This window comes from Sus scrofa, chromosome 9, assembly GCF_000003025.6.
Source record: "Sus scrofa isolate TJ Tabasco breed Duroc chromosome 9, Sscrofa11.1, whole genome shotgun sequence".
Taxonomy (NCBI): domain Eukaryota; kingdom Metazoa; phylum Chordata; class Mammalia; order Artiodactyla; family Suidae; genus Sus; species Sus scrofa.
The window spans coordinates 512,812-537,848 of NC_010451.4; the positions used below are offsets into that span (position 1 = coordinate 512,812).

The 25,037-nt window shown below is 55.8% G+C and overlaps 2 protein-coding genes and 2 long non-coding RNA genes across 8 annotated transcripts; 3 read left to right on the forward strand and 1 right to left on the reverse strand.

Annotated features, from left to right (window-relative positions):
• On the reverse strand, positions 572-24,968 carry AKIP1 (A-kinase interacting protein 1). Of its 5 annotated transcripts, XM_013979076.2 has the most exons (6): positions 24,872-24,953; positions 24,427-24,654; positions 23,885-23,965; positions 21,648-21,752; positions 20,458-20,529; positions 613-965 (listed from the first exon to the last, which is right to left on the reverse strand). In XM_013979076.2, the coding sequence occupies exons 2-6, from the start codon at positions 24,646-24,648 to the stop codon at positions 792-794; spliced, it is 654 nt and encodes a 217-aa protein (XP_013834530.1). In that variant the 5' UTR covers positions 24,649-24,654; positions 24,872-24,953; the 3' UTR covers positions 613-791. The 5 variants fall into 5 exon arrangements, with proteins under 5 accessions (XP_020917916.1, XP_013834530.1, XP_005667102.1 ...); XM_005667045.3 differs by lacking the exon at positions 24,872-24,953 and having other exon boundaries at positions 615-965; positions 24,427-24,865; XM_003129383.4 differs by lacking the exons at positions 613-965; positions 24,872-24,953 and adding an exon at positions 18,731-19,132 and having other exon boundaries at positions 24,427-24,865.
• Positions 5,638-6,899, forward strand: ASCL3 (achaete-scute family bHLH transcription factor 3). Its single transcript, XM_003129388.4, has 2 exons — positions 5,638-5,914; positions 6,148-6,899. The coding sequence occupies exon 2, from the start codon at positions 6,182-6,184 to the stop codon at positions 6,722-6,724; it is 543 nt and encodes a 180-aa protein (XP_003129436.1). The 5' UTR covers positions 5,638-5,914; positions 6,148-6,181; the 3' UTR covers positions 6,725-6,899.
• Positions 14,880-15,598, forward strand: LOC110255346. Its single transcript, XR_002335507.1, has 2 exons — positions 14,880-15,255; positions 15,364-15,598. It is a non-coding gene; the product is annotated as an uncharacterized LOC110255346 (long non-coding RNA).
• On the forward strand, positions 16,006-18,839 carry LOC110255347. Its single transcript, XR_002335508.1, has 2 exons — positions 16,006-16,751; positions 17,327-18,839. It is a non-coding gene; the product is annotated as an uncharacterized LOC110255347 (long non-coding RNA).

Sequence of the window (25,037 nt, forward strand, 5' to 3'; positions counted from 1 at the left end):
TCTGATTCAACCCCTAGCCTGGGAACCTCCATATGCTGCAGGTGCAGCCCTAAAAGACGGAAAAAAAAAAAAAAAAAAAAAAAAAAAGCCAAAGACCAGAACAGACACCTCACCAAAGAAGACATATGGATGGCAGATAAGTATGTGAAAAGATGCCCCACATCGAATGCCCACAGGGAAATGCAAATTAAAATGAGACACTGCTGCACACCCGTTAGAGCAGCCAAAATCCAGAACACTTACACCGCCAAGCGCTGACCTGATGTGGAGCAAGAGGAACCCTCATGCGTCGCGGGGAGAATACAAAGACGGCCCGGCCACTGTGGAAAACAGGCCGGTGGTTTCTTAGAAAACTAAACATACACTTCCTGTGTGATCCAGCAATTGCACTCCTTGGTATTTCATACCTAAGTTAGTTGAAATCTTAGGTCCACACAAAAACCTTGCACATAGGTATTTATAGCAGCTTTCTTCACAACTGCCAAAATCTGGAAGCAATCAAAAAGCCCCTCAGCAGTCCTTTCGTAGATAAGTAAACTGCGGTACATCCAGACAAGAACGTTTCTCAGTGCTAAAAAGAAATGAGCTATCAAGCGTAAAAAACATGCAGAAGAGCTTAAATGAATATTACTAAGAAATCAATCTGAAGAGGCTACCTAATTCCAACTCTATGACATTCTGAAAAAGGCAAAACTATGAAGGAAAAAAAGCAGTGGTTTTGGGGGGCAGGAGGGGTGAACAGCTGGAACACAGAGGCTTCTCAAGGCAGCGAAACTCTTCAGTATGAAGCTCTAACGGTGGCTGTGTGTCTCACACGTTCGTAAAAATCCACAGAATGTGCGATACCAAGAGGAAGCCCTGACATCAGCCGTGGGCTTTGAGTGAGAAGGATGTGCCGTGCTGATTCGGTGGCCGTGGGGGACGCTGTACTTCCTGCTCGGCTTTGCCATGCATCTAAAATTGCTCTGAAAAATAAAGTCTATTAGGAAGGGAAAAAAATTTAACAGGCAAATAATAAAATGCACATTCACAGTGGCCCTCCTGGCTATGGCCTTCATCTCTATATAAAAGAATATTGAGGAGTTCCCGTCGCGGCGCAGTGGTTAACGAATCCGACTAGGAACCATGAGGTTGCGGGTTCGGTCCCTGCCCTTGCTCAGTGGGTTGACGATCCGGCGTTGCCGTGAGCTGTGGTGTAGGTTGCAGACGCGGCTCAGATCCCGAGTTGCTGTGGCTCTGGCGTAGGCCGGTGGCTACAGCTCCGACTCAACCCCTAGCCTGGGAACCTCCATATGCCGCGGGAGCGGCCCAAGAAATAGCAACAACAACAAAAGACAAAAAAAAAAAAAAAAAAAAAAAAAGAATATTGACAACATTTGCCCTTTATGAGACTATTACCGAAAGATTTTTCCACGAATAGTTTTGATGTAAAATTTTGCTTGTTTTGTTTCGCTTTCAGCGGCCCCCACAGCATATGGAAGTTCCCAGGCCAGGGTGGAATACAAACCAGAGCTGTGACCCACGCCGCAGTTGCAGCAACTCTGGATATAAAATTATCTAACCCTTGCCACGCCGCAGTTGCAGCAACTCTGGATATAAAATTATCTAACCCTTGTAGTTCCTTTGTGGCCTAGCAGTTAAGGATTCAGTGTTGTCTCTGCTGTGGCTCAAGTTCAACCCCAGGCCCAGAAACTTCTGCATGCCATGGGCGAGGCCAAATAAATAAATCAATAATAAAAATTTTAAAATGTTTGCAGCAACATGGATGGAACTAGAGACTCTCATACTGAGAGAAGTAAGTCAGAAAGACAAATACCATACAATATCACTTATATCTGGAATCTAATATACGGCACAAAGGAGCCTTTCCATAGAAAAGACAGTCGTGGACTTGGAGAACAGACTCGTGGTTGCCAAGGGGGAGGGGGAGGGAGTGGCATGGATGGGAGCTCGGGGTTAACAGATGCAAACTATTGCCTTTGGAATGGATAAGCAATGAGATCCTGCTGTGTAGCACTGGGAACTGTGTCTAGTCACTTTTTTTTTTTTTGTCTTTTTGTCGTTTTAGGGCTGCACCCAAGGCATATGGAGGTTCCCAGGCCAGGGGTCAAATGGAGCTACAGCTGCCAGCCTACACCACAGCCACAGCAATGCGTGATCCAAACCGCGTCTGCCACCCACACCACAGCTCACGGCAATGCCAGATCCTTAACCCACTGAGCAAGGCCAGGGATCAAACCCGCAACCTCATGGCTCCTAGTCGGATTCGTTTCCGCTGCACCACGATGGGAACTCCTGTCTAGTCGCTTATGATGGAGCATGATCATGTGAGAAAAAAGAATGTGTACATGTATGTGTAACTGGGTCACCTTGCTGTACGGTAGAAAAAAAATTGTATTGGGGAAATAACAATTAAAAAATAAAATTAAAAAATTATATAACCCAGATGAATGGACAGGCATTCTCTTTACAAAAGGATTTGTTACAAGAGTCCCATTTTGTAAGCAAACCTTTCCATTTAGTATTGTGTGTTGTCATATCTACATATTAAGTAGAAAAAAACAGCTAAACCAGAAGGAGCAGTTCTGTTTGACTGTAAGCTATTTTGCATGTTGTTACTAAAAGATCACCTATAAATCAGGTTGAGTCTGACTCAGCCCCAAATACAGCATCTTGGCAACAAAACTCAGGTAAGAGACTCTTCTCGGAGAGGCCTGTAGGGAGGGTAAAACCCCGAGGCACAGTTTATGAATGAGGAATTTTTTCAGCCAGCTGATTATTCCAGGATCCTAAACGACCAACCGTCCCTAAATGCTGAAATATTCAGGCTTGCAGACGGGTACCTCCCTGGGGGAGCACAGGGGACTTTGGGTCTGGACGTCGGGACGCTTGTTTCTGGCCTCTGCTCTGCTCTTCGCTCTGTGACAATTGCTGAGGGATTGAGTAAGAGGATTTCTAAGCTGTCTCCAGCCCTAACATTCCATAATTCCATTATGTGTGCAGTTGTAGTTTTGTTGTTTACATGCTAGGTATTTTTAATGTCTCTGACGGTTGAAGCTTTTATGCTCAGCAGAGCCTCCAGAACCCCTTAAGGCTTTATCATTAAGAGTCCCCGGTTCCCCAGAAGAGTTCTAAGACAGAAACCTGAGATTTTCGCTCCAAGAGGGGTGCATGTGTAAACTGCAGGTGCATCTAGCTTTGGAGGCTTAGCACTTAACAGTAATGTGCTGCTCCCTTATAAAGAGTTTGCTCAATTTCTATAAACATAACCAGCTTCCACGAGGCTTCCTACCTCGGTTCTCTTCATAACTGCATTTTTCATTCTATCTCTGTTGTTAAATTTGCTTCTTTGAATTAAAAAAAATAGTGGCATTTAAATGTTTACTACATGATTGGTGAGCTTTTTGGAAACGCTCAATAGAAAATGCTTCTCAGGGAGTCTCTAAAGGCATCAGGCTCTTTTCCCAAGAATTATGCAAAGTCTATGGTTAAAACCTAGAAACTTCTGCTGCTTCCCTGTGTGTGTACAAACGAGGTGGGTGTCATCTGGGTCCAGGCTGACGTCTTACGGAATCTATCTGTCAGAATGAAGCAGTCTCACAGAGGTCTTGGGTGTAGTTGGCTTTGGTGACATCTGCCTGCCTTCTGGAACCCTGCTGCATCGTCCTGGCTGGGTACCTGTGGGCAGAAGCAAGGCCCTGCTCTTCTCAGAGGTGTCGTCACCTGGGCCCTGAAGCCGCGGTGCTGTCACTTCACAGCCCTGCCCCTCCCGTCCTTCCTTCCGCTCCGAGCCTCTAGAACTCCCGGCTTGGGGATGTCCAACCCTTTCTCTCTCAGCAGCCCTCCCCTTCTGACAGACTCTTGGCTCGTTTGTAACCCAAAGATTTGCACTTTATGTCAGTTGCTTTGGGCATTTGGTCAGTCTTTGGAACCCGAGTTCCCGTTCCTCCGTTTTGATGTTTAACTGGACCTGCCGCACGGACCGCGCCCTCCCCGGCCGCCGGGAAGGGCTTTTGCTGGCATTTCTCCTTTTCCAGCCTGTCTCACCACGACTTACCCCCCCATCACTCCCCCCATCACCCGTCCCCCCCCCACCCCCCCCCACGCCTCTGGTTCCAGGCCAGTGGCCAGACGTGACAGGCAGGACTGGCTTTTTCACAAGAATTGGAAGGCGCTTTATTGCACTTGAATCCTGGTGCTTAGAAACGGCTCCTGGCATTGCCCAGTGCAGCCTGCAGAGCTGCACTGTCTCAGGCAGAGAAGCCGGTGCCCGTGCCACCAAATCCTGCCCGCACTCAGTCGGGCTGCTTGCTTGTGGGAAGAGCAGCCGCCTCACTTTCTTTTCCGAAAGCCGCACCTAGACGTCACTCGGCGTTTCCATTTCCACCCTGGGTATTTCTTCACCTCTCAAATCAATGCTTGACTTTCCAGCGTTAGAGGAAATAAAAGCCGGTTTTCCAGAGCGTGTGTTTGAGAAAGAGGCTGCGCGGGCGCCTTCAGCTGTTCAGGCAGGAAGGGGACGAAGGGCGAACTTGCCGTCTTTTAATCCTTGCAGCCACCCTGTACAATAGCCCACATCTCAGCTGGACAAAGGAACAAGCTAGAGCTCAGAAAGGCTAAGGAACCTACCTAAGGACACACAGCTAAGAAGAGGCGAGGCCACGATGGAAACGCGCCAACGTTAAGAACGGGAAGGAAAAGGCTCTTTTCCTCCAGCGCTTCCCCGCCCCCCGGTTCACTGGCCCAGCTGAGTCCCTGTGAGATGCGCTGTGACCGCACTGCTGCGGTCACAGGCCCAGGGTCCTGCTGGTGTCGTCCATGAACTGGGCCAGGCCTCCCCAGGAGAGGGAACGCCTTGGCGCGGGGCCTCTTGCAGTGAATACTACTTTATTTCTAATTTCCATGAAAAGAGAAACCCCCAGCAGATGCACTTTAGTCAATATATTTAAAATTCTAAGGAAGATATGCGCATTGACTATGTTTTAAAAGTGTTGAGGGCATTCGCGGTAAGGCGCTCTCACCGTGAATTGTTAAGAGCAAATGATCATTTCCTTATTTTCAGTTTTAGTTTTGCCCCTGGCATGTCAGGAGTCCTTTAAGAAGGCCGTGCAGGGAGTCCCCTTGTGGCACAGCGGGTTACAGATCGGTGTGGTCACGGCAGCGGTTTGGGTCACTGCTGTGGCACAGTTTTGATCCCTGGCCTGGGAACTTCCATAGGCCGTGGGTGCAGCCAAAAAAAAGAAAGAAAAAGAAAGAAAGAAAGAAAAGGACGCTATGCCTGAGGCTATGAGGCCGCTTGATCCTTAACTGGTTTGTAGTCGTTCCACCGTGTGAGCGAGTGGCGAGGTGTCCCAGTGTTTCCCAGGCGTCAGCGTTTGCACACACCCCACCGCCTTGCCTTTGTCCGTGTCCCAGCTGCACCTGTGCGGCCATTTACTCAGCCCTCTGCTTTGAATCCATTCACATTCTCTACTCAAGTAGATTTATTTATTTATTTATTTATTGTCTTTTTAGCTATTTCTTGGGCCACTCCCGTGGCATATGGAGGTTCCAAGGCTAGGGGTCTACGCCAGAGCCACAGCAACACGGGATCCGAGCCGTGTCTGCAACCGACACCACAGCTCAGGGCGACGCCGGATGGTTAACCCACTGAGCAAGGGCAGGGACCGAACCCGCCACCTCATGGTTCCTGGTCGGACTCGTTCACCACTGCGCCACGACGGGAACTCCCAGATTTATTTTTAAAAGGGACTTTATATCCCCATTGTAAATGTGAGACCAATATAATTCAAAGTAAATAGAAATTCGTGGTAAATTATTACTAGGTTCTGGCTCGACACTACTGCCTATTGAAGGCTCCCCCCTGAGCAGGATCAGAAGGCAGTGCGGAAGAGGCGCTCTGACCAGACAAAAGGTAAGTCCTTCTAATCACGAGGACGGAAGGGGACCGAAAGGGAGTAACTTTCTCACAGGGCAACAAGACAGGGCTCTCCCGCGCTGGTTCCGGGTATCGGCAACATCCTCTCTCCACCCACACGATGCTGTAACCCCATCTAGTTGTCAGGAGCTCAGACGGCTCGTCACAGCAGAACAGTCTCTGATCTCTGAGGAAATGCATGATACCTGTTCTCTTTTGATCTGGCCAAGTTCACCAACTTGGTCGTTACAGGCTCGAGAGGAAATGATGGGCCACAGAAACTACTCCAACCTGCCAGATAAACCGCCTGTCTGCGCTGATTCTGCCCACTTGCCACTGCCCAGGTCCTTCTATCTGGACCCCGCGGTCACGGTCCACCTGCACCCCGAGGGCCCCGTGCCAGCCCCTTACTCTCAAGACCTGCCACTGCTGCCTTTCTCCAGTGACTCCCTGATCGTGGAAAACCGTGGTGAACCCCGCACCTTCTTCTCACTGCCTCACCCAAACTACAGAAGGTGCGACGACGCCTACGGGCCGGCCTTTATCCGGAGGAGGAATGAGCGAGAAAGGCAGCGGGTGAAGGGCGTCAATGACGGCTACGCGCAGCTCCGCCACCACCTGCCGGAGCAGTACCTGGACAAGCGACTCAGCAAAGTGGAAACCCTCAGAGCCGCCATCAAGTACATTAACTACCTGCAGGCCCTTCTGGACCCCGAGGAGGCTGAGACCAAGAATCACCCCAGGAAACGTCCCTCGGGGACGGCAGCCACCGGCCGCCACCCTGACCCCGTTTTTACAATCATCTGATTCTGTTTCCAAACAGACCAAATAATTTCACACAACGTGGTCCTGACGTCATTCAATAGTTCTCCTCATGCAAATGCTGTGTGGGCAGATCACAGTTCAAATGCTAACCTATGCTGGCTATCCCCCCCCCTTTTATTTTTTTATTTTTCGCTTTTTAGCGCTGCACCTGCCACATATGGAGGTTCCCAGGCTAGGGGTCCAATCGGAGCTACAGCTGCCAGCCACAGCCACAGCCACGCCAGATCCGAGCCACGTCTGTGACCTACACCATAGCTCATGGCAACGCCAGATCCCTAACCCCCTGAGCGGGGGCCAGAGGTGGAACCTGCATCCTCGTGGATGCTAGGCAGATTCGTTTCCGCTGAGGCACAGTGAGAACTCCCTATGCTGCTGGATATTTCTTACCGGGGTTTCAGCTGTACTAAACTTTATCTTACGTAGATTGAGAAAATGCTTCTTAGGCTTTGGTGATTTCCTTCAGGAACTTTAAGAGTCCCCAGCATTCTGCATGCCTCTGGCCTGTCCTTCTCACACACTGGGCCAGGCTCAGCTGTCAGAAACTCTCACAAAAGTAAAGTGTGACTAAGAACTAGTCACCGCCTGTGACGCCCCTTGCAGACACTTGGTGCTAAGCAGTCACAAGGAAGCCCCCTTGACTGTCACAGTTTGGTGGTTTGTATTATTCCGGGTTGGCAAGAAATCTACGCCTTACCCATAACATGGAGGGGGAGGTAGCTTGGAGCAGAGCAAAAGTACTTCGCAGACCTGTCGTCATCTGGAATTGCAGGGGAGCCGTCGTTTCCCGCCCGCCGCAGACGTCCCCGGGGCCGGAGCTCAGGGCCCACGGGGCAGGCTCTGCGGTCTCCCCGCCCCGTCCAGCCTCCGCCTCCCCGCCCCCTCGTGTCTTCCCAGTTCTTCATCCGCAGAAGGACAGGAATAGCAACGGCAGCTACTCTGTATGTTTATCATGAGGACTGGCAGTGCCTGACACCTGATTCGTTTTCATCACCATTACTTTGTAAGATTATTGTTTTTTTCACCCATAGCATCGCCACTTTCTGGGTTCTCCAGGCCAAAAAAACGAGGAAAGGACAGCGAGGCCCCGGTCGTGCTGTCTGCCTCCCAACAGCTCTATCTCTGTTCCCACGATGAGCTTCCGCTCTTCTCTTCCTTAAGGCCCGGAGGCTCTCTGTCACCGAGCCCAGGCAGGACTTCCCACGCACTGTCACACTCGTCTCCGCCGCCACCTCTCCGCGAACGCTTCCCGTCACTTGTTCCCTGATTTGCACACCTATCTCTGTCTTGACTGTAAGCTCTTGAAGCTGGGGCCCAGTCTTACTCATCCCACACTCCCAGCACCCAGCAAAGAGCTTCAATCAGGGAAACGCCTGGGGGTGTTATATTTCCTATTCCCATCCTCGCCTCTCTAGGAACAGCTTCAACGCCCCCACAAAAGATTCTCAGAAGCTCCCAGAACTACAAGCTTTCTTATTTATGTAGAGGAGGAAAGAGAACAATCTACACAGCCCAGCATTTCCAGCAGGAGTCTTGAGGTTCATTTGGAGAGGAGACGCACGCGGCCAGGGCATGGAGTGGGCTGAGGGCCACAGGACCCACACACAGGAGCAGGAACTGGTGAGAGGCAGGAAAGGACGCGGTAGGCACAGTGGCCCCTACTCACTTTTTTGGCGTTCTCCGCTGAACACGGCGCTGCGCACACAACTGATGCACACAGACCGTCAGAGGCCTCTGGGTGTTCAAATGAGGGCAGCACCCTGACTCTGTCCCTTTGGTCACTGCTGTCCACTCCCACGCCCCGCGCGATCACCACGCCTCCGCTCCTCAGCAGTCCTGTTACAGGCAAACGTGCCCAGCTTTTGGTTATTTGGTCGTAAATGACAGATAAATCTTTAGGGTCCCTAGGCCCGCCGGTGGTCCCCCCACGACCACCCCAGCCTCCCACCTGCACTGGATGGCGGCAGATCAGTCACCTTGAGGCTCAGTGGTGTTGGCGCCCTTCCTCGCAAGGCTCTCGCGGGATCCACGCGGGCTTCCAGCAGCAGGAAGCCGGAGCTTTTGGGAACTGAGGCCTTTCCATCGCCCCCTCCCCTTCTCCAACGAGAAAAAGGAGAACCCCCTATCCTCTCCACCCCCCAAGCCGCCCCAAACCCGGGTTGCCCCTCTGCACCTGCTCAGTGCACTCACCCCCCCACCGCCGCTGGCTCGCATCCATGGCAACCTGCTTGGCAACCAGGACTCCGTGGGGCGCTGCGGGGGCGGGCAGTGAACCCCAACTGCTCCCAGGGGCCAAGGCTGAGGTGCAGGAGTTCCGGCTCAGAACTGTGGACCCGGCAGGAGCAGACGGCACAGGGCCGAGCGGGCGGGGCCGCGGACTGTGGTCCTGGGCCCAGGCGGCAGCTGCCCCGCGGAGGCCGTCCCGGGCTCCCAGTCGGTCTGGTTGGCCCCGCAGGTGACCGGGTTGGGAGGGCCGTCTGGCCACAGGGTCGGCCTTGTGGAGGGACGGACGGCCTTGCCCGGAGTCCCTGCAACACGGCGGCGGTGGAGCGAGCCCACAAGCAACGGAGCGGCGTCCGGGCCACGTGCTGCCCATGTACCGACTCGGCGGGACGGGAGCCGGCAGGTGAAGGGCAGGCGGCCCTCGGGCCGTCAAGGGGCTACAGCTGGGCATCTCCCAAACCGCGGCACCGGCTCTTCCGAGGCCCACGCCCCCTGCTCCCTGAGCTGCGGCCCCTGCAGGTGACTCGGGAGCAGAGCTCTGCTCCGGGGCCGGGATGCCTTCGCCCGTGACCCTGGGCCGGCCCTGCCCCTCTCGGATCCGGCCCTCCGAGCGCCGGGCACCAGGCTCCCCCGCACGGCGTCCTGGCCGGGTTCGGATCTCCATGCCTCGGGCGCGAGCCGGGGGGGCCCTGGCTTCCTTTTTCCTCTGTTCCTGGCTCCAGGCGGAGGAGGGAGAGACCTCACTTCCTGCAAAGGCCGAAAGCCTTCCTCGCGGCTGGGCCGAGATTTGCGTGGGGTGCTGTATGACCCCAGTCCACAATGCCCGCAAGGCCAGAGCAGGGGCAGCCCTCACCTCATCCTGCCCTCCAGCCTGGGGGCAGCTGTCAGCATCGGAATCCGTGAGAGAAGCCCGCCAGGCATCACCCTGGTTGTAAACCGTGGCACCACCAACCCTGAGACTGGCCCACAATGGTCCTGGCTTTTTGTCAGGGGTCTCCTTAGTCGGCTGTGTCCACAGTGTGGCCCGCGAGCCCCTGCAACGGGTGCAAATCCGAGGGATTCACATCAGTGCCACTCAATTCCCGCTGCCCAGGCTAGAGACACGCCAGCTCTAACTTGTAGCCTCTTCTTGCCTTTTCCTCCCTCCCTCCCTCCCTTTCTTTCTTCCCACAACCGCAGCACACGGAAGTTCCCAGGGATCGAACCTGAGCCGCCACTCAACCTGTGCCACAGCTGTGGCAACGCCCAGTCCTTACCCCACTGCGCTGGTGGGGAATTGAACCTGCACCGCCGCAGACGCAAGGCGGGTTGTTAACCCACTGCGGCTCAGCTGCAACGCCTCCCGCCCCTTTGGTGATTCATGGGTGGGCCAGCTCCGCTAGAGCCAGGGTTCAAAAGCCCTGTATCCTGGCCTGTCCACAAAGCAAACAGGTCTCTTCAGAAACCCAGCCCCTGACGCAGCAGTTCTGTCCAGCTCCGTCCTGTCCGCAGAACTTCCCAGAGCTGGCCTCTCCTTTTTTCTGTCCCGCAGCCCCTTAGTGGGCTCCCGTGTGCTTCCGCTGCTGGTTGCTTCCTCTTCCCTCTGAGCTCCCAGCGCCGCCTCGTCCTGGAGTCCCCCACGCCGCTTTAGGGTTTACTTTCCTGGAGCTCCTTCTGGCTGCCATCTAGTCTCAGAACCAGCGCTTGTTAACCTCAACATACGGAGGCTAATCGCACTCTGACGACCTTGAAACGCATCCCGGTCCCCAGACCGTGGCTGCCTTGCCCTCCTCTCCGCTGCCCCGTGCGACAGTTCACCTGATCTCAGCGGAAGGCAGAGGGCCACTTTTCAGACGGATTTCTCCTCCGCGTCGCCTTATCTGTCACGCACGCACCACGGCACTGCTCCGCTGTGACTGCTTTCAGGGCTTGCTCTTCTCTCCTCCCTAATCCCGTCTGCTTTGTCCCAGAGGTGCCCCTTACCACCCGTGTCTCTGCGTTGAGGCCCGGGCACGGCGGGGGCACGGCGGCGGCCTGGCTCGCAGGGAAGAGGTGGAGACGCTGCTGACACATGGGTCCTGGCGAGAAGGGGACCAGATGGCCTTTATGACAGGGCTCGGATAAAGGCTGCTCCCCACGCCCCCGACATGCTCCCCTGGGTGGCCCTGTCACACCTGGCAGGCCTCGGTGGTGGGTGCCCAGCAGTTCGGCATCCCGGATGAGCACACATCTCCCGTGGGCAGGGGGTGGAAGTGAAAAGACAACGTCAGGTTCATTAAGTTAACGCCATGAGTTCGTTAGGGCCGCATCAGGTAACAAATGGGGCAAACCGAGTGGCTTCAACAGCAGGCACGGGTTGGTTCCGGAGGCCGCAGGTGCAGGTGCTGGCGGGGCTGGCGGGGCTGAGGCTGGGCGGGAGGGGCGGCTCCTTCTGGTGTTTGCCGGCGACCCCTGGTGCTCTCTGGCTGATGGATGCGCCCCGTCTCTGTCTTCATCTTCGCACGCTGTTCTCGCCGGGTGCACGTCTGTGTCCAAATCTCCCCTTTCATAAGGACGTCGCTCACTGCATTAGGGGCCCACCCGCTCGGTCTTACCTCCTCTTCAGTCACCCCATTCCCAAATGAGGTCACATCCGAGGTGCGACAGGCCAGGCCATCCGGGGCATGTGAGTTTTGGGGGGACGCAGTTTAACCCATCACACTGAAGAAAGTGCACAGTAAAAGCACTTCGTTCAGGAAAATTCAGCGTGCTGAGTTACGGGCCCAGCCTGAGGGACAGAGGAAGCAAACGTGAACCCCAGGGACGCCTGTGTCCCTCTATGGAGCAGCGCGGTCCCTGCGTCCTGGGGCCAAGCCTGGGCTTCACTTCAGCGGCTGCTTTTGCTTCTTTGCGATTTTTCCTTCTTTTCAGAGTCAGACTTGGTGAATGTGGATCCATGGAGGGAAAACTAGTAGGAATTCTAAAAAATACACTAACTGTGGACTTTCCGATCAGAAGTCATTTTGTCATTTTCAAGTAACTAATATGTGCTTTCAAGTGAAATATTAGTGGAGTTTTTGCTCAAATATAGGCTCTGTCCAGGGATTTGATAAAAGTTAATTTGTAACCACACTTTCTCTTCAAAATCATACTGAATTCTCAAGAGGGCTTGTTCTTTCTTCAAATTTCTTTAACCACAGTTGATTTACAAGGATATGCCAATTTCCGCTGTACAGCAGAGGGACCCATACGTGTGTGTACATACACTTTCCCTTTTCACCTTCCATCATTGTCTGTCCCTAGAGAGTGGACAGCACAGCTCCCGCTGCTGTTCCCCAGGCCCCCACTGCGTACCCATTCTAAATGCAGGAGTCTGCATCTTCTAACCCGAACCCCCCGCCCGTCCCCGTCCCTCCCCACTCCCACATCTGCCTCGGCGACCACAAGTCTGTTCTCGTGTCTGCGCGTCTGTCTGTCTGGTAGGCAGGCTTTGCGCCGTACTTTAGACGCCACATTACAAGTGACATCCCACAGCACCTGCCTTTCTCTTTCTGGCCTGCGGCACTTCGATGAGCATCTCTGGTTGCACCCACGTTGCCGCAAATGGCATTATCTCGTCTTTCCTATGGAGGAGTCGTGTCCCCCGCATCCGTGCTCCTTATCTTCTTCATCTCCTCCTCCGCTGATGGACACTGAGCTTGTTTCCTGTCTTGGCTCTTGTGAACAGTGCTTCTGTGAACACAAGGCCGCATGTATACGTCTCCAGCTGTGGTTTTGTCGGGTGTATCCCCAGGAGTGGGAGTGTTGGGTCCCAGGGTAGTTTCATTTTTAGTTTTTCCAGGAACCTCCATCCCTTTCCAGAGCTGCTGTATGGAAGTTCACATCCCCGCCGACTGGGTAGAAGGGCTTCCTCTCCTCCGCCCTCCGCAGCGTTTACTGTGTGCAGACTTTTTGATGACACCATCCTGGTTGGGTGCTGCGGAACCTCCTTGCAGTTCTGACTGGCATCTCTCTCATAATTAGCGGCCATGAGCATCAAGCCAGTGTGTTCTTTTAATCCGCTTATTACTTGCCCCGCCCTCTGTGGGCTGCTCGGTGGCTGCCCCGGCCCAGCCTCTCCTCACGGGGGAATGGCAGTGCCGAGGGCTGCCTGCCCAGGATGACACAGGCATCTTGGACACGGAAATGACCCTTCCTGGGGTGCTGGGAGGAAGAGGGGTGCTCTGGGCAGCGAGCCAGAGCGCTCGGGTCACTCCTGTGAATTGCGGGCCAAAAATATAAACAGGAGAAAAGAAAAACAGGAAGAGGAAGGGCCTGGGAAGGGAAAGGCGGGGAGTGGTCACTAAGTCGCCGGGGGCAGGAGAAGAGGGACGAGCCGCTCGCTGCCCGCCTGCCTGGGCGCAGCTGGCCCCGAGCAGCACCCGACCCTGCCCCTCCGCTCGCGGGCCCTTGCTGCGTGGAAGGGAGACCCTGGACCTGGCTCTGGGCATCTTGGGGAACCGCGGGCCCCATGGTACTTCCAATGCCAGATCTTATCCTGAAGGCTTTCTTTCCCACAGCTGGAGGCGGGGTCCTGCTGGTGGGATCCGAGGCTCCCCCGTCACAGGCTCGGAGCTGCCTGCCCAGAGGCAGAGCATGGTCTTAGAGAAAGATGCCACTCGGCCCTCGCCATCCATGGAAGACTCGCTGCAACCTGGGACAAGGTGTGGCGCTCCGGGGGCCAGACCCACGGACCAACCGTGCTATGGCCCGGGCACCGTTCTCAGGGGCTTGGAGGGGAGAGACCCCCAGAGAGGTCAGGAAACTGCTCTGCCTCCCTGTGCCCAGGAGCCAGGCTGGTGCCCAGGCCGAGGCGAGAGCACAGGGCGTCTGTACAGCTCAGGGTCTCAGAGGCTTAAGCATCACGTGCAGCTCCAGCCCGAGGGGCCGCAGATCCATGGATCGTGTCTTTCAGATGATGTTTTGTACCAGGACAAAACGGCCCAAGGCCACCCGGTCTGTGTTGGTTAGCTACCCTGTGGTGCGGGGAGGTCATCCTGGGGTCACATGACCCCTCCCCACCGTCGTCCAGGGCCTGGGACAGTCCCCTCACACAGGGTGCCTGTCGGTGCTGACACGAAAACAGACGTGGAAAGCACAGGGAGGGCGGGCGGGCATGGAGCAGGTGCCGAATGTCCCTGGCAGGCTCTCCAGCGAGAGGTGGCATGAGGCGGCAGCGGGCAGCTGGGCTGCGCTGAGGCTTTGCCTCTGGGGAGAGGAGAACGCGTAGCCCAAGATAGAGACAGGCAGTGTAACGCGCGTTGCCCTCTTCTGATGTGTGGCATCGAAAGAAGAAATTACCCCTCACTTCCGGAAGGGCAAGACAGCCCCTGCGCCTCTCGGAGGGGCAGGTGGGTGCCCCGCCGTCCGTCGGAAAGGAGGCTGTGGACCGGCTGCACCAGCCCTTCCGCAGGGAGACCCCAGGCCTCTCCTGGGGCCTGTCGCTGGCTGGGTCACTTCCTCTGGACGCGCCATTCCTGTGCCTGTCCTGCCACTCTCAAGCCTGCTGCCAGCTGCTGTGCCAGGGCCGGATCCCCCCCCCCAGTGGCCTCAGGACCTCAGCGGTCACAGCCAGCGAATCGGAGGCGGAGCTGCAGCCCAGAGCACAGCTTTGGCGCGTAGAGGGCCCTGAGGAGGAAGGAGCAGCAGCGAGAGCTCCCGGGCAGTCCCGCCACCACCGCCTCTCCTGGAGACGGTTTGGAGGATGAGCTGGGACAGGCCTCCCGGAGGCTGCCGGTGGGCGGCACAGCCGACACGGACCCTGTCCTTCCTGAGAAGTCTCCGAGCAGGCAGGGTGGCCTCCGCCAGCCCGCGTGGAGGTACCGCAGGAGAAACGGGTTCGAGCCGCATCCTGGGAAGCCAGGTAGACGTTGTCTAAGGCCGGGCCGAGGCCTCCCTTCCCCCCCGTGAGTGTGTGTGTGTGTGTGTGTGTCTGTCTGATCTGATGCATGTGCCCACTGTGCTGGCGTTGGAAGTGACCCTTGCGGCTGCGGTCAGAGGGAACGGCCGTTTCCACTTTACTCACGGGAGCCCAGCGGGAGAGGTTGGGCTGACCTTCTTGCTGCGGTTGGCATCCCATCCTTCCCTCCTTCCCCCGGCTGTGCCGACAGGCCCCTGCCGGCGTCCGCTCTGCCCTCCCTCCCCGTGCAGGTCTTCCTCCAGCTGAACAGCCACAGCCTCCGGGTGTTGACGGAGTCTTCGGTGCCCCGAGAAGCTCCGAAACTGGCCTTTAAAACTCTGGTCCCCAGACCTTCGTCTGCAGCGGGGCCCCTGGGAAGTCAGATGGGAAGAAGCAGGTGCTGCCGCGTGCTGCTCACTCTCCACAACTGAGAGGGAGGCGGTGTCCCTGTCGCTGGCCGTCTGCAGCCGTCCCCAAGCCCGTTACCCATTACATGCCCTCACAGGTCTGGGGCCGGGACTCACCCACGCGCCTGGAACCGTCCCGTCTGAATTCCCCGCCGGAGTCAGCGGCCGGCCGAGCTCTGTGAGGCGGCGGCCGTGTGGGCCCCTGGGACTGGATTCTTGGGCCGTGGGGGCTGATTTAACGTTCCCTGAACTGAATGAACGTTCCGTCTGGGGCAGGGACACAGGGCTGAAGGCTGCCACCGCCACGGGTGTCAGGATCTGTAGGCACTGCCCACGTGAGGGCTCATCATGGGTCCCCTTTGAAGCCACTGCCCTGTTTCTGCCACCTGCTCAGCCAGGAGGGCCTCTCACTGACAAGGAATGTGGTCTTGTTCCAGGAAGCCGAGAAATTGTGTCTACACTGAAGAACTTTCTTGGGTGCCTCCTCTGGACCCCTGGGCTTTGGAGCAGGCAGGATGGACGCGGTGGTTGCTGTTTTGGCTGTGCCTACAGCCTGCGCAAGTTCCGTTGTGGCTCAGCAGTGACAAACCCGACTAGTATCCATGGGGACACGGATTCAACCCCTGGCCTCGCTCAGTGGGCTAAGGATCCCATGTTGCCGCGAGCTGTGGTGCAGGCCGGCAGCTGCAGCTCCGATTCGACCCCTAGCCTGGGAACTTCCATATGCCGTAGGCGCAGCCCTAAGAAGACAAAACAAAAAACAACCACAAAAAGCCAAGTTCCTGGACCAGAGATCAAACCCGTGCCACCGCAGTGACAACAGCAGATCCCTAACCTGCCTAGGGAGCCCCTGGCCCCCCGGGTGTAGAACCTCCCCAGCTCTGCAAGGGAAGCAACTAGAGGGACAAAGGTCTAGCGACGCCCAGCGTCTGAGCCGACCGTGCAGGGATGTAAAGGCGGGGCGGGCAGCTCTTCCCACAGTGAAAGGTCTCAGCTGAAGCGGCTCGGAGACCGCACTTCCGCGGGGTATGTCCTCCAACCAGCGGAGGAACAAAGAAAATGCTGCCAAACCCTCCGCAGCTTCCACCCCCTCCTGCCTCAGCACAGACCAGAGAAAGGAAAGCTGCACCCGCCCGGCAGGGAGGATTCTGCGGGGAGCATCTGAGAGACAAGAGGGGAGCCAGAGGGCCACGGTGGGCACGTGGCACTCCCGTGGCAGCGGCCTGCGCTGTGGCACCCTATCCAGACCGGTTCCAAGCCCCACGAGGTCCAAACCAGTTTCCCCTGGTCCCCAAGCACACACTGTCCTACCGCCCCCGCCCAGCCACCTGCGCCTGCCCGCGTTCAGCCCCTCTCCCCATCACCGTATTCCCACAGGTCCGCTCTAGAGTTCCCTTTGCTCCCCGGCTGAATTCCAACAATCTGCTATAAAGAGAAGAACCGCAGCCTCAGATCCGGGGCCCGGCTTTCCTTTAGGGATTGGATGGTTTGTATCGCTCTGGGCAAAGGTTAGTTCTTGGAGCAGAACCGAGTCAGGGAGCCTGCCCTCTTCTGGGTCCTGACGCCGTACCCACAGACTGGGGAGTAAGCCTGGGATGGGCCGTTGCCAGGGACGCGTGCCACACCAGCTGGGGAGACCAAGTGCCAGGGCTGGAAACGGTGGCAAACACCAGCGCTCTGCTCTTCCCCCTTCCCGTTCGTTCTGCGTCCTTGTAAGGAAATGTGCGCTTTGCTTCTCCCAGCTGCGCTTGTAGACGTCACTCCCGATGCCTGACAGTCTGGTCTGAGGCTCTGCCTCCTGAGACCTGCTGGGGTGGGTCGTTTGCCCTCCAGACCTGCTGCTGCTTTCGGTCGCAGGCAGTGAGATTACCGTCTGGTCCCAGCCTGACAGTCCTGGAGGCCAGGTTCGTGCCGCAGGCCGCCTCCTCCTCCCTCGCTCGTGCCTGGGACGGGACTCAGGCAGCTGAGAGGTTCTCTGATGCCCGATATGGTTCCCCTTAAGTCATCAAGACTAAGCCCATCAAAGGGTGGCATATTCAACTAACTGAATTTTGGGTTTAGGAACAAGACCTGGCAACATCCGGAAAGAAGAGAGGGTGGCAGTGGGAGCAGCAGGGAGCTGGTCCTGAGAGCTGCTGGCCTGGAGCCGCTACAGATCCTGCCAGTGGAAGCTGGGCACCAAAAACTGAGTTGGGGCACTGCAACTCCTCAGAGGGACCCGAAGTCCCCTCAGACTAAAAGCCGAGAAGGTCCAGGCAAGGCAGGACGGCTGGGACAGGCCCCCGAAGAACTCCTCCCGTGGCTCTTTGATCTTTGGGGTCACATCCAAGGGCCCTCTTGCCAGAAAGGAGGCCGCTCTTCCAACACACCCACAGGGTTGCACACTATCTCAGAAGGCTTGCAGAACCCGTGAGGTTCGCCATGGCTTCTTGGGGGTGCAAGACCCGGTTTAAGTGGCCGTCTACCCTATGGGGGTGGGCATGGACCTGCTTTCCTAGGTCTGAGAGTCTGTCCTTCGCCAGGACTGCTAAGACAGCTCTACTTAAAACTGCGTGTTTATCATATAAAATACTAGCCTTTTTCCCCAGGAGACGGGCAAAAGGAGACGCACCACTAGACAGCTAAGCCGAGAGATCCAACAGTGCTGCTAGGGCGGGAGCTAAAGACGTGCAGGACACACCGGTGACTTGTTAAGGTCAGTGACTTTCTTCCGGCTGCGCCCAGGGCACATGGAAGTTCCTGGGCCAGGGATTAAACCGGAGCCGTAACTGCGACCTACGCTGCAGCTGTGGCAGCGCCAGATCCTTTTAACCTGCTATGCCGGCCTGGGGATCAGACCTGCACCTCCACAGTGACCCAAGCCGCTGCAGTTGGATTCTTAACCCACTGTGCCACAGTGGGAACTCCTAGTCAGTGACTTTTGGTCCTTAAAATTTTTGTCAGCATAAGACTCTCAGAACTTTTTTCTCTTACAAGAAACTAGAGTAGTGGTGGCTGATGGCCATCTCCATGGAAACAGTGCCATGCCAGCCGGGATCTCCATGGAAACAGTGCCCTGCCAGCCGGGATCTCCATGGAAACAGTGCCCTGCCAGCCGGGATGTCCATGGAAACAGTGCCCTGCCAGCCGGGATGTCCATGGAAACAGTGCCCTGCCAGCCGGGATCTCCATGGAAACAGTGCCCTGCCAGCCGGGATGTCAGCGCAGCAGACAGCAGCACCTCACCCCAAGAAGAGGTCCCCGAGGTGGGTGGCGGGACGGCGCCTGTCCTGAGGGGCGCAGCAGTGAGGCGGCCCCTCCAGGGCTCCCTGCCAGGAGCCTGGTGCCACCTGCTCAGGGTGCCTCTCCCGCAGGAGCCACAGAACGCGGCTGGCTTTGGGCAAACGTGTCCTAGCCTCTCTGCTATCTTCTCTTACATGAGTGACATTTTGTTCCACTTCTTAATGCCTATAAGAAGGGATTCTCTTCACTTCAAATCTCTCCCTTTATTATCATAATTAGGCTTTACTCGGAAAGCAAGCAGTAAAAACTCTTCAGACAAGCATCATTACTTTGCGGCTTTCGGGCAAGAGAGGGTGAGGGACTTTCGAGGTAAGACAGGCGCTGAGAGAGATGAGCTCCAGCTCCCGGAAGGCCGGCCCAGCGCGGGGTTCCCGGTAAACACTAAGAGAGCATCCAATGGCTTTCGTCTTCTTGGTCCTTCAGCAAGGGGAACGGCCTGCGTCACACAGGGAAGACCAAGTCCACACTTTGTCCCGAATCGACCGCTACCACGTGGGTCTTCCTGGTCAGGTCGTCTGCGCCCACGGTGACGGAATAGGTCCCTGGGTACACTTCTATGTAGAGGTCCTTAGAGACAGGCTCGGCCTGGAAGGATGAGCAGGTGTGAGCGGTTTAGAGATTTTGGGTCCCAGTGCCATCAGGGCACCTCCATCTGGCGACCTGGTTTTTTGTTTATCTTTTTAGGGCTGCCCCTGTGGCATATGGAGGTTCCCAGGCTAGGGGTCCAATCGGAGCTACAGCTGCCAGCCTGCGCCACAGCCACAGCCACACAGGATCCGAGCCGCGCCTGCGACCTGCACCGCAGCTCGCAGCAACGCCGGATCCTGCACCCACTGAGCGAGGCCAGGGATGGAACCCGCAACCTCATGGTTCCCAGTCAGATTCCTTTCTGCTGCGCCACGACGGGAACTCCCACAACGACTTATTGGTCATCAACCATGTGAGCGAAGGAAGGAAGGATTCAGGAACATAATGCTGTACGTCAACTATACTTGAATCGAATATTTTTCAAAAGTAAGTTGCAGGAAGTACAGCTGCATCAGAACTGACAGGCCAAGGACGCTTCGTTTACTGCACAAAAGGGGCGAGACTGGCATCTGAGATTCCGACGCCGTGGACGCCAGGTCCGTTGGCATCGTCAGATCCGCGAGCGCTGAGGCATCCAAGTCTGACAACCGATGCCTGTACTAGAAGCGGAATGTTCTCAGTTGCTACTAACTCCAGTACATCCTGCACGTGATCTCAGCCCAAAGGCCGAGCAGCGATACCTCTCGAATATGCTGGATCCTGCCTAGTAGCACATTATATATAGATGAAAACTAAGCAAACTATTGCAGCAACACGCTGAGTTCCATTCCCCGGATTCCAGCCCTTCCATGTTCCAAAAGGTCCCTGGGTTCATGACCTAATGAGAACTTCATTCTAAAAATGAGAAACGCGCCACTTATGTTTTTACAGAAAAGCACGTGCGGAAAATAGGAACAAATCCCTTCAAATGTTTTGGAACCTGATCTACCCAAATGTATAGTTTCAGAATTTGAGCAATGGTTTCCACTCTGTAAGCAGGCGGGTCAGGGCCCTCGCGCTGCTTGAACAGATGGCGGAATTCCGGCAGGACCCAGTGCCAGCCCAGCGGAGCCGGAGGAACCGAGCTGTGCATATCTGGCATTCTTTCCAGCCACAACTATGCGTTCAAGGCACAAAGCGTATCCCTGAAATTTCAAGTGAAGGAAGGATGGAAAGAAAACATAATTTTCCACTGAACTAAAATGTGCAGTTTCCCCAAGGGCAAAACCACCTCGGCTTAGAAATACCACAGACCCAGTACAGGGCGCCCGACAGCGACCAGATTGTCTGGTTCCTGGCACTGCAGAGCGGTGGAGCCCAGGCCCTGGCTGTTGTGTACTCACCGGCCGGGACACCCCCAGAACACACTCCGATGCCTGACAGCTGCCTCTGACACCAAGGGAGGCGGGGTTTCTCTGCAGAGAGAGGTATGACATCGATGAGGGCCCGAACTCGGCCTTCCGGACGGTCAAGAGGAATTTTCTCCCACTCAATTAGGGGGCACTTAAAAGGGCCCTTGGCCAGGCCAGAAAAGGGAGCCTGTGCTTTGGGCTCTGGCACGGCCCCCTTCCCCGGGCCCAGAGGCACCGGAGGTGCCAGGGTGCAGCCAGCCCTCGCTCAGGGCCCTGTGGCCACTCTCCCATCTGTTGCCTGAGTCCGCAGGGCAGAGAAGTCAGGAACCCAGCCAGTGGATCACACTCTGGACTTAAGGCTGCTGTCTTTGAGTACAACCAGGGGAGTTGAAAAAGATCAAAAACCCCCACTCTCCTCAAAACAACAACAAAGGGCTCCTGCTGAGTCAGTGCAACGTAGACTCTATGGCTCCCCCAGGGTGACACAGAGTAAGAGACAGGTGATTTGCTGAAGAAAGGCCTGTAACTGGTACCTTTAGGAAAAGCGATTTGTTAAGAGACCCCTCCTTACAGTTTTTACAAACTACCAAAGACATGATACTTTTACCACCACCCTACAGTGAAACGTGTTCTCCTGAGAAATCTCTCTCAGGAGCTCCTGCTGCGACTCAGTGGATTAAGAACGCCACTAGTATCCACGAGGATGTGGATCTGACCCCTGGCCTCGCTCGGTGGGTGAAGGATCCAGCTCTGCTGCAAGCCTCGGGGGAGGTCACAGCTGCGGCTTGGATCCGGCGTGGCCGCGGCTGTGGTGGAGGCCACCGTAGGCCGGCAGCCGCAGCTCCGATTCAACGCCTAGCCTGGGAACCTCCATATGGCACAGGTGCAGTGGCTAAAAAGAAAGAAAATATTTCTTTCCTATCCCTGATGTAGAAGAGGGTGTTTAAGGAGCTTTTCCTTTAGGTCTGCCTAGGACTGAAGATCCTATGGCAGCATCATCTTCTCTTCTGGACAGACTCCTGTTTCATTGCTCTAACTTCTCCAAGCCTGGAGGGGCGTCTCCTCTGAGCGCTGTCATGCTGAGTGGCGCTGCCATCCGGTAATACAGTCCAGCAGGAGCTCCTGGACGTGGGGCCTCCCGCCTGGGGAGCAGAGGACATGGCACAGCTGAGGACACACACCTGGCCACTCCCCGGGTCCGGGCCCAGGCGCAGCTCCGACTTGCCTCTGTGGTAACGATAGGCGTGAGCTGACCCTCCTTCCTCGGGCAGCGATGAACAGTATTTCTGGGGAAGGAATGTGAGAGATGTGGGTAACCAAACAGTCTGGCCGAAGTTTCAAAGCCTTCCCTGTTACCTGGGCAGAGTGCCGTTAGGGAGGGAGGCAAGAGAGCAAGGGCAGGCGGCCCGCCTGGAGAGCACCCCGAAGTCACGGACACGTCTCGGCCTGCGGGAAGCGGCCGCAGAGAGGGGCTGCACGTGGCATTGCTCTGCTGCCATCTGCTGCCTCTGGAGGGCAAGCGCTCTGGCAGCTCCAGCTGGGCAGGACATGTTCCCAGCTTCACCCGGTGTCAACCACACTCCCTCCATCTCCTCACGCCAAGTCCTGACGACCAGGTCCGTCTACTGCCTGCGTCTCAGAGACCAGGGAAGAGACAGCCGTGCATTGCCTTGAAATTTAGATGCGCAACAGGGAGCGCAGCACAGCCCCGCAGCTATGCGCCTCTTTCCCCGGCGGCGGAGGAGGGACAGGGCTCTGGTTTAAGCAGAAGAAGCCAAAGGGGCAGAAGGCAGATTTCGTCTTGTACCTTCCTCCCTCACAGCTAAGCTTCGACCTGCCCTTGATTACGACGCACGGTGAGGACATTGTAAGCCTGCTTGTTCTGAACCAAGGGTAGGGACAGTGTTTAAGGCAAGAGACGAAGAGAATGAGAAGCTGGAGGAAGCAGGTCAGGACATGAAGCTATGATGTAATTTAGGGGCTGCTTCCAAATTCCGAAAGCAAACTCAGAGCACTGTTCTCAATTCCATCTCTTGAAAGCCAAGGGGTTCCGAGGCTCCATTCCTTAATGGAGACTTGAACTGAAGCGTGACCTCAAAACCAAGATGAAGAACACGCAATTGCGAAACTTCAAATCAAAGACAAATATTATTCCTTTTACTGAACCATGAACCAAAATGTTTAACTTGATCACTTTACAGTAGAGCCAAAGTTAGGGATTGTTCTGTATACCATTTACCAGCACAAGCACATACAAATACTCTCCGAACCGTATCTCACTGGTTGGACTCCTCTTCTTGCAGTCACGAGGACTTTATAAAAGACATAGAAATATTAGCGACTCTTTTGAATCTTCATGTTCATTATGAGATCGAGACGGAAGACGGAAACCAAGTAACTCTCCCCCTTCTGCGGGGCAGCCCATCCCCCGCAAGCACGTAATCAAAAGAGGCTGAGGCTGCAAGAGGCTGCAGTCTGTTCTAACTCTCCGAGGACAGAGAGCACCTCCTATGCAGGGGTTTTCTTGAATGTCAGCTGGCTGCCTTTCAACGTTTGAGTACTTCGAGGTGCATAAAGATGACCTCAGTGCATGGTTTTGAGAAGAGGGTCTTGAAGCCTTTCTTCTCCCATTCCAATGAATGGAACAAAGAATCTTGAGTGAGTTCCTTGTGCTATAGTCTGTTTTCTGGTGTTCATCTCCCATGGGAACCAAAGCAACAGATTATAGGGCTGGGAAGGACTTGAGACAAGGTCATTTTACGCTGGGGAGGGTCAGGCCGAGAGAGACTGACTGGCCTGCGGCATTATAGCCAGTAAGAGGCAGAGCATGGAGTGATTCTTGGCCCCGAGGCTGCTGCTACCATGAAGCCACACTGCCTCCGATGAGGGCACTGCAACTGTGCCATAACCACCTTTGTGGTCAGCAAGTGATATGAACCCAAAGGGACAGACTTAAAAACTACATCACCAGGGACTTGGAGTAGAGGTTAAGATCTAATGGAGGGAACCCAGAGAGGCTCACTTGCAATTTAGAGCAAGCCTAATGATCTAAAAAACAAGCCAAAAACAAAGACGACTTTAGTGCAGTTCGAGGTTTTAAGAACCCCTAAAATTCAAACTTGTTTTGGAACTCAGCAAGTAGGCTCCCTCCCTCCCCTCCCCAGTCTGAAAACAACAGAGAGGGGAGAGCCTTTTTCTGGCTTGCTCAGTGCTGTACCCTCCTAACACTTATTATTTGCTGAGTGAATTCCAACCTGGATTTATGACCTGGTTTAAACCCTGGCTGATTACAACCTGCCCACCCAGGAGGGCAGGGTGAACAGGCAGTCGCCAGAGTCTGCCTAAACTCCACGACCATCTACTCTGTGACCCACCAGCAGGCAGCCCCGGGGCAAGGCTTTGGTTTACACCGACTTACCCCACACTGACTTGAGGTATAGTCCATGAATTCTGCCATTGTTCTGAAGGAAGCACTGAGGGTGGGGAGTCTTTCTTCTCTCTGTTTGAATAATAATAAGTAATAAACGACAAGTCACAGGTGAGATCTGCTATCCCCTACTGGAGAATGAAGTCATTTGGGGAATAGCTTCCTTTTTACTTTTGGAAAGACCCCTGCAAGTTGAAGTCAGTAAGAATTACATTACTGAGAAAGAATTCCCATTCTAAAAGGAATACATAGACGTGCAATTTTCCAATACAAAGATAGGTTTATCTAACACCAAAGGGTAGCATGTAAGAATTGTTTTAAAAGTAACCAATCAGGGCCGAGCACTAGCGGTCTCTCGCAGTATCCTAAAGCTACCCAATAGGAATCTGTCAAACGTCAAGCGTTTTCAAAGGGCTTTTCAGTTCACTGTTCTGTCCGCCAAGGACAGGCTCCCTCGGGCGCTTGTGTGTGCCGTGCCCTGGTTCCCGGTGCGGCGAATGAATGGGTTGGTCCCCCAGCACAGGAGCCCTCACCTCTCCCGGCAGCAGGCGCTGGGGGCCGGCTGCCAGCCCTCTTTCCCGGCAGGGCAGCTCCCGCGAAATAACCCCCACGCTGCCTTTGGGAAGCTCCACCGAACGCCAGTCCACGGCCCTCCTTCTGGCTCGCTCCAGCACTTCCCGAGCCAGCCTAGCCGAGCGCTGCAGGGAGCGTCGGTCCACCCCGTTCAGCGCCGCGGCCACCAGACAGCTCTCCATGTCCCCCTGGGTGGGCACAGACACACAAACACCGGCGGGTCGGCGGGCCGCCGGCACCCCGCTCCAGCTCGGAGTCGGACCCAGAGGGCCTCGACCTCCCCGGCGGCCACCGCCCCCGGCTCCGCCCAACGCGCTCTCCCGCGGGGGCAAAGTCGGCAGCGAGGGGTTGCTCGCGGAACCCGTCCATTTCCGCCCCCGCCTCCCGAGGCGCGGGAGCCCTCACCAGGCCAGCCTCCCAAGGCGCATGCGCTCAGCTCTAGGTTGGCGGTGGAGGGCGGGCACCTCAGAGCCCTGCGCCGGCGCAGCAGGCCATTGGCGGAGTGGGGGCGAGGGGCGTGGCCAGGGGCGGTGGAACGCGGCCAGCGCAGGACACGCCTCCTGCGTCCTGG

Coding starts and splice junctions, on each gene's coding strand:
- ASCL3 (XM_003129388.4), top strand. CDS start 6,182: ATGATGGGCCACAGAAACTACTCCAACCTGCCAGATAAACCGCCTGTC.
- AKIP1 (XM_021062257.1), bottom strand. CDS start 9,626: ATGGAGATCCGAACCCGGCCAGGACGCCGTGCGGGGGAGCCTGGTGCC. Junction 8,576..8,929: donor GAGCCAGCGGCGGTGGGGGG/GTGAGTGCACTG, acceptor TGCCTGTAACAG/GACTGCTGAGGAGCGGAGGC. Junction 966..8,405: donor CAGCGGAGAACGCCAAAAAA/GTGAGTAGGGGC, acceptor TTTATTTTTCAG/AGCAATTTTAGATGCATGGC.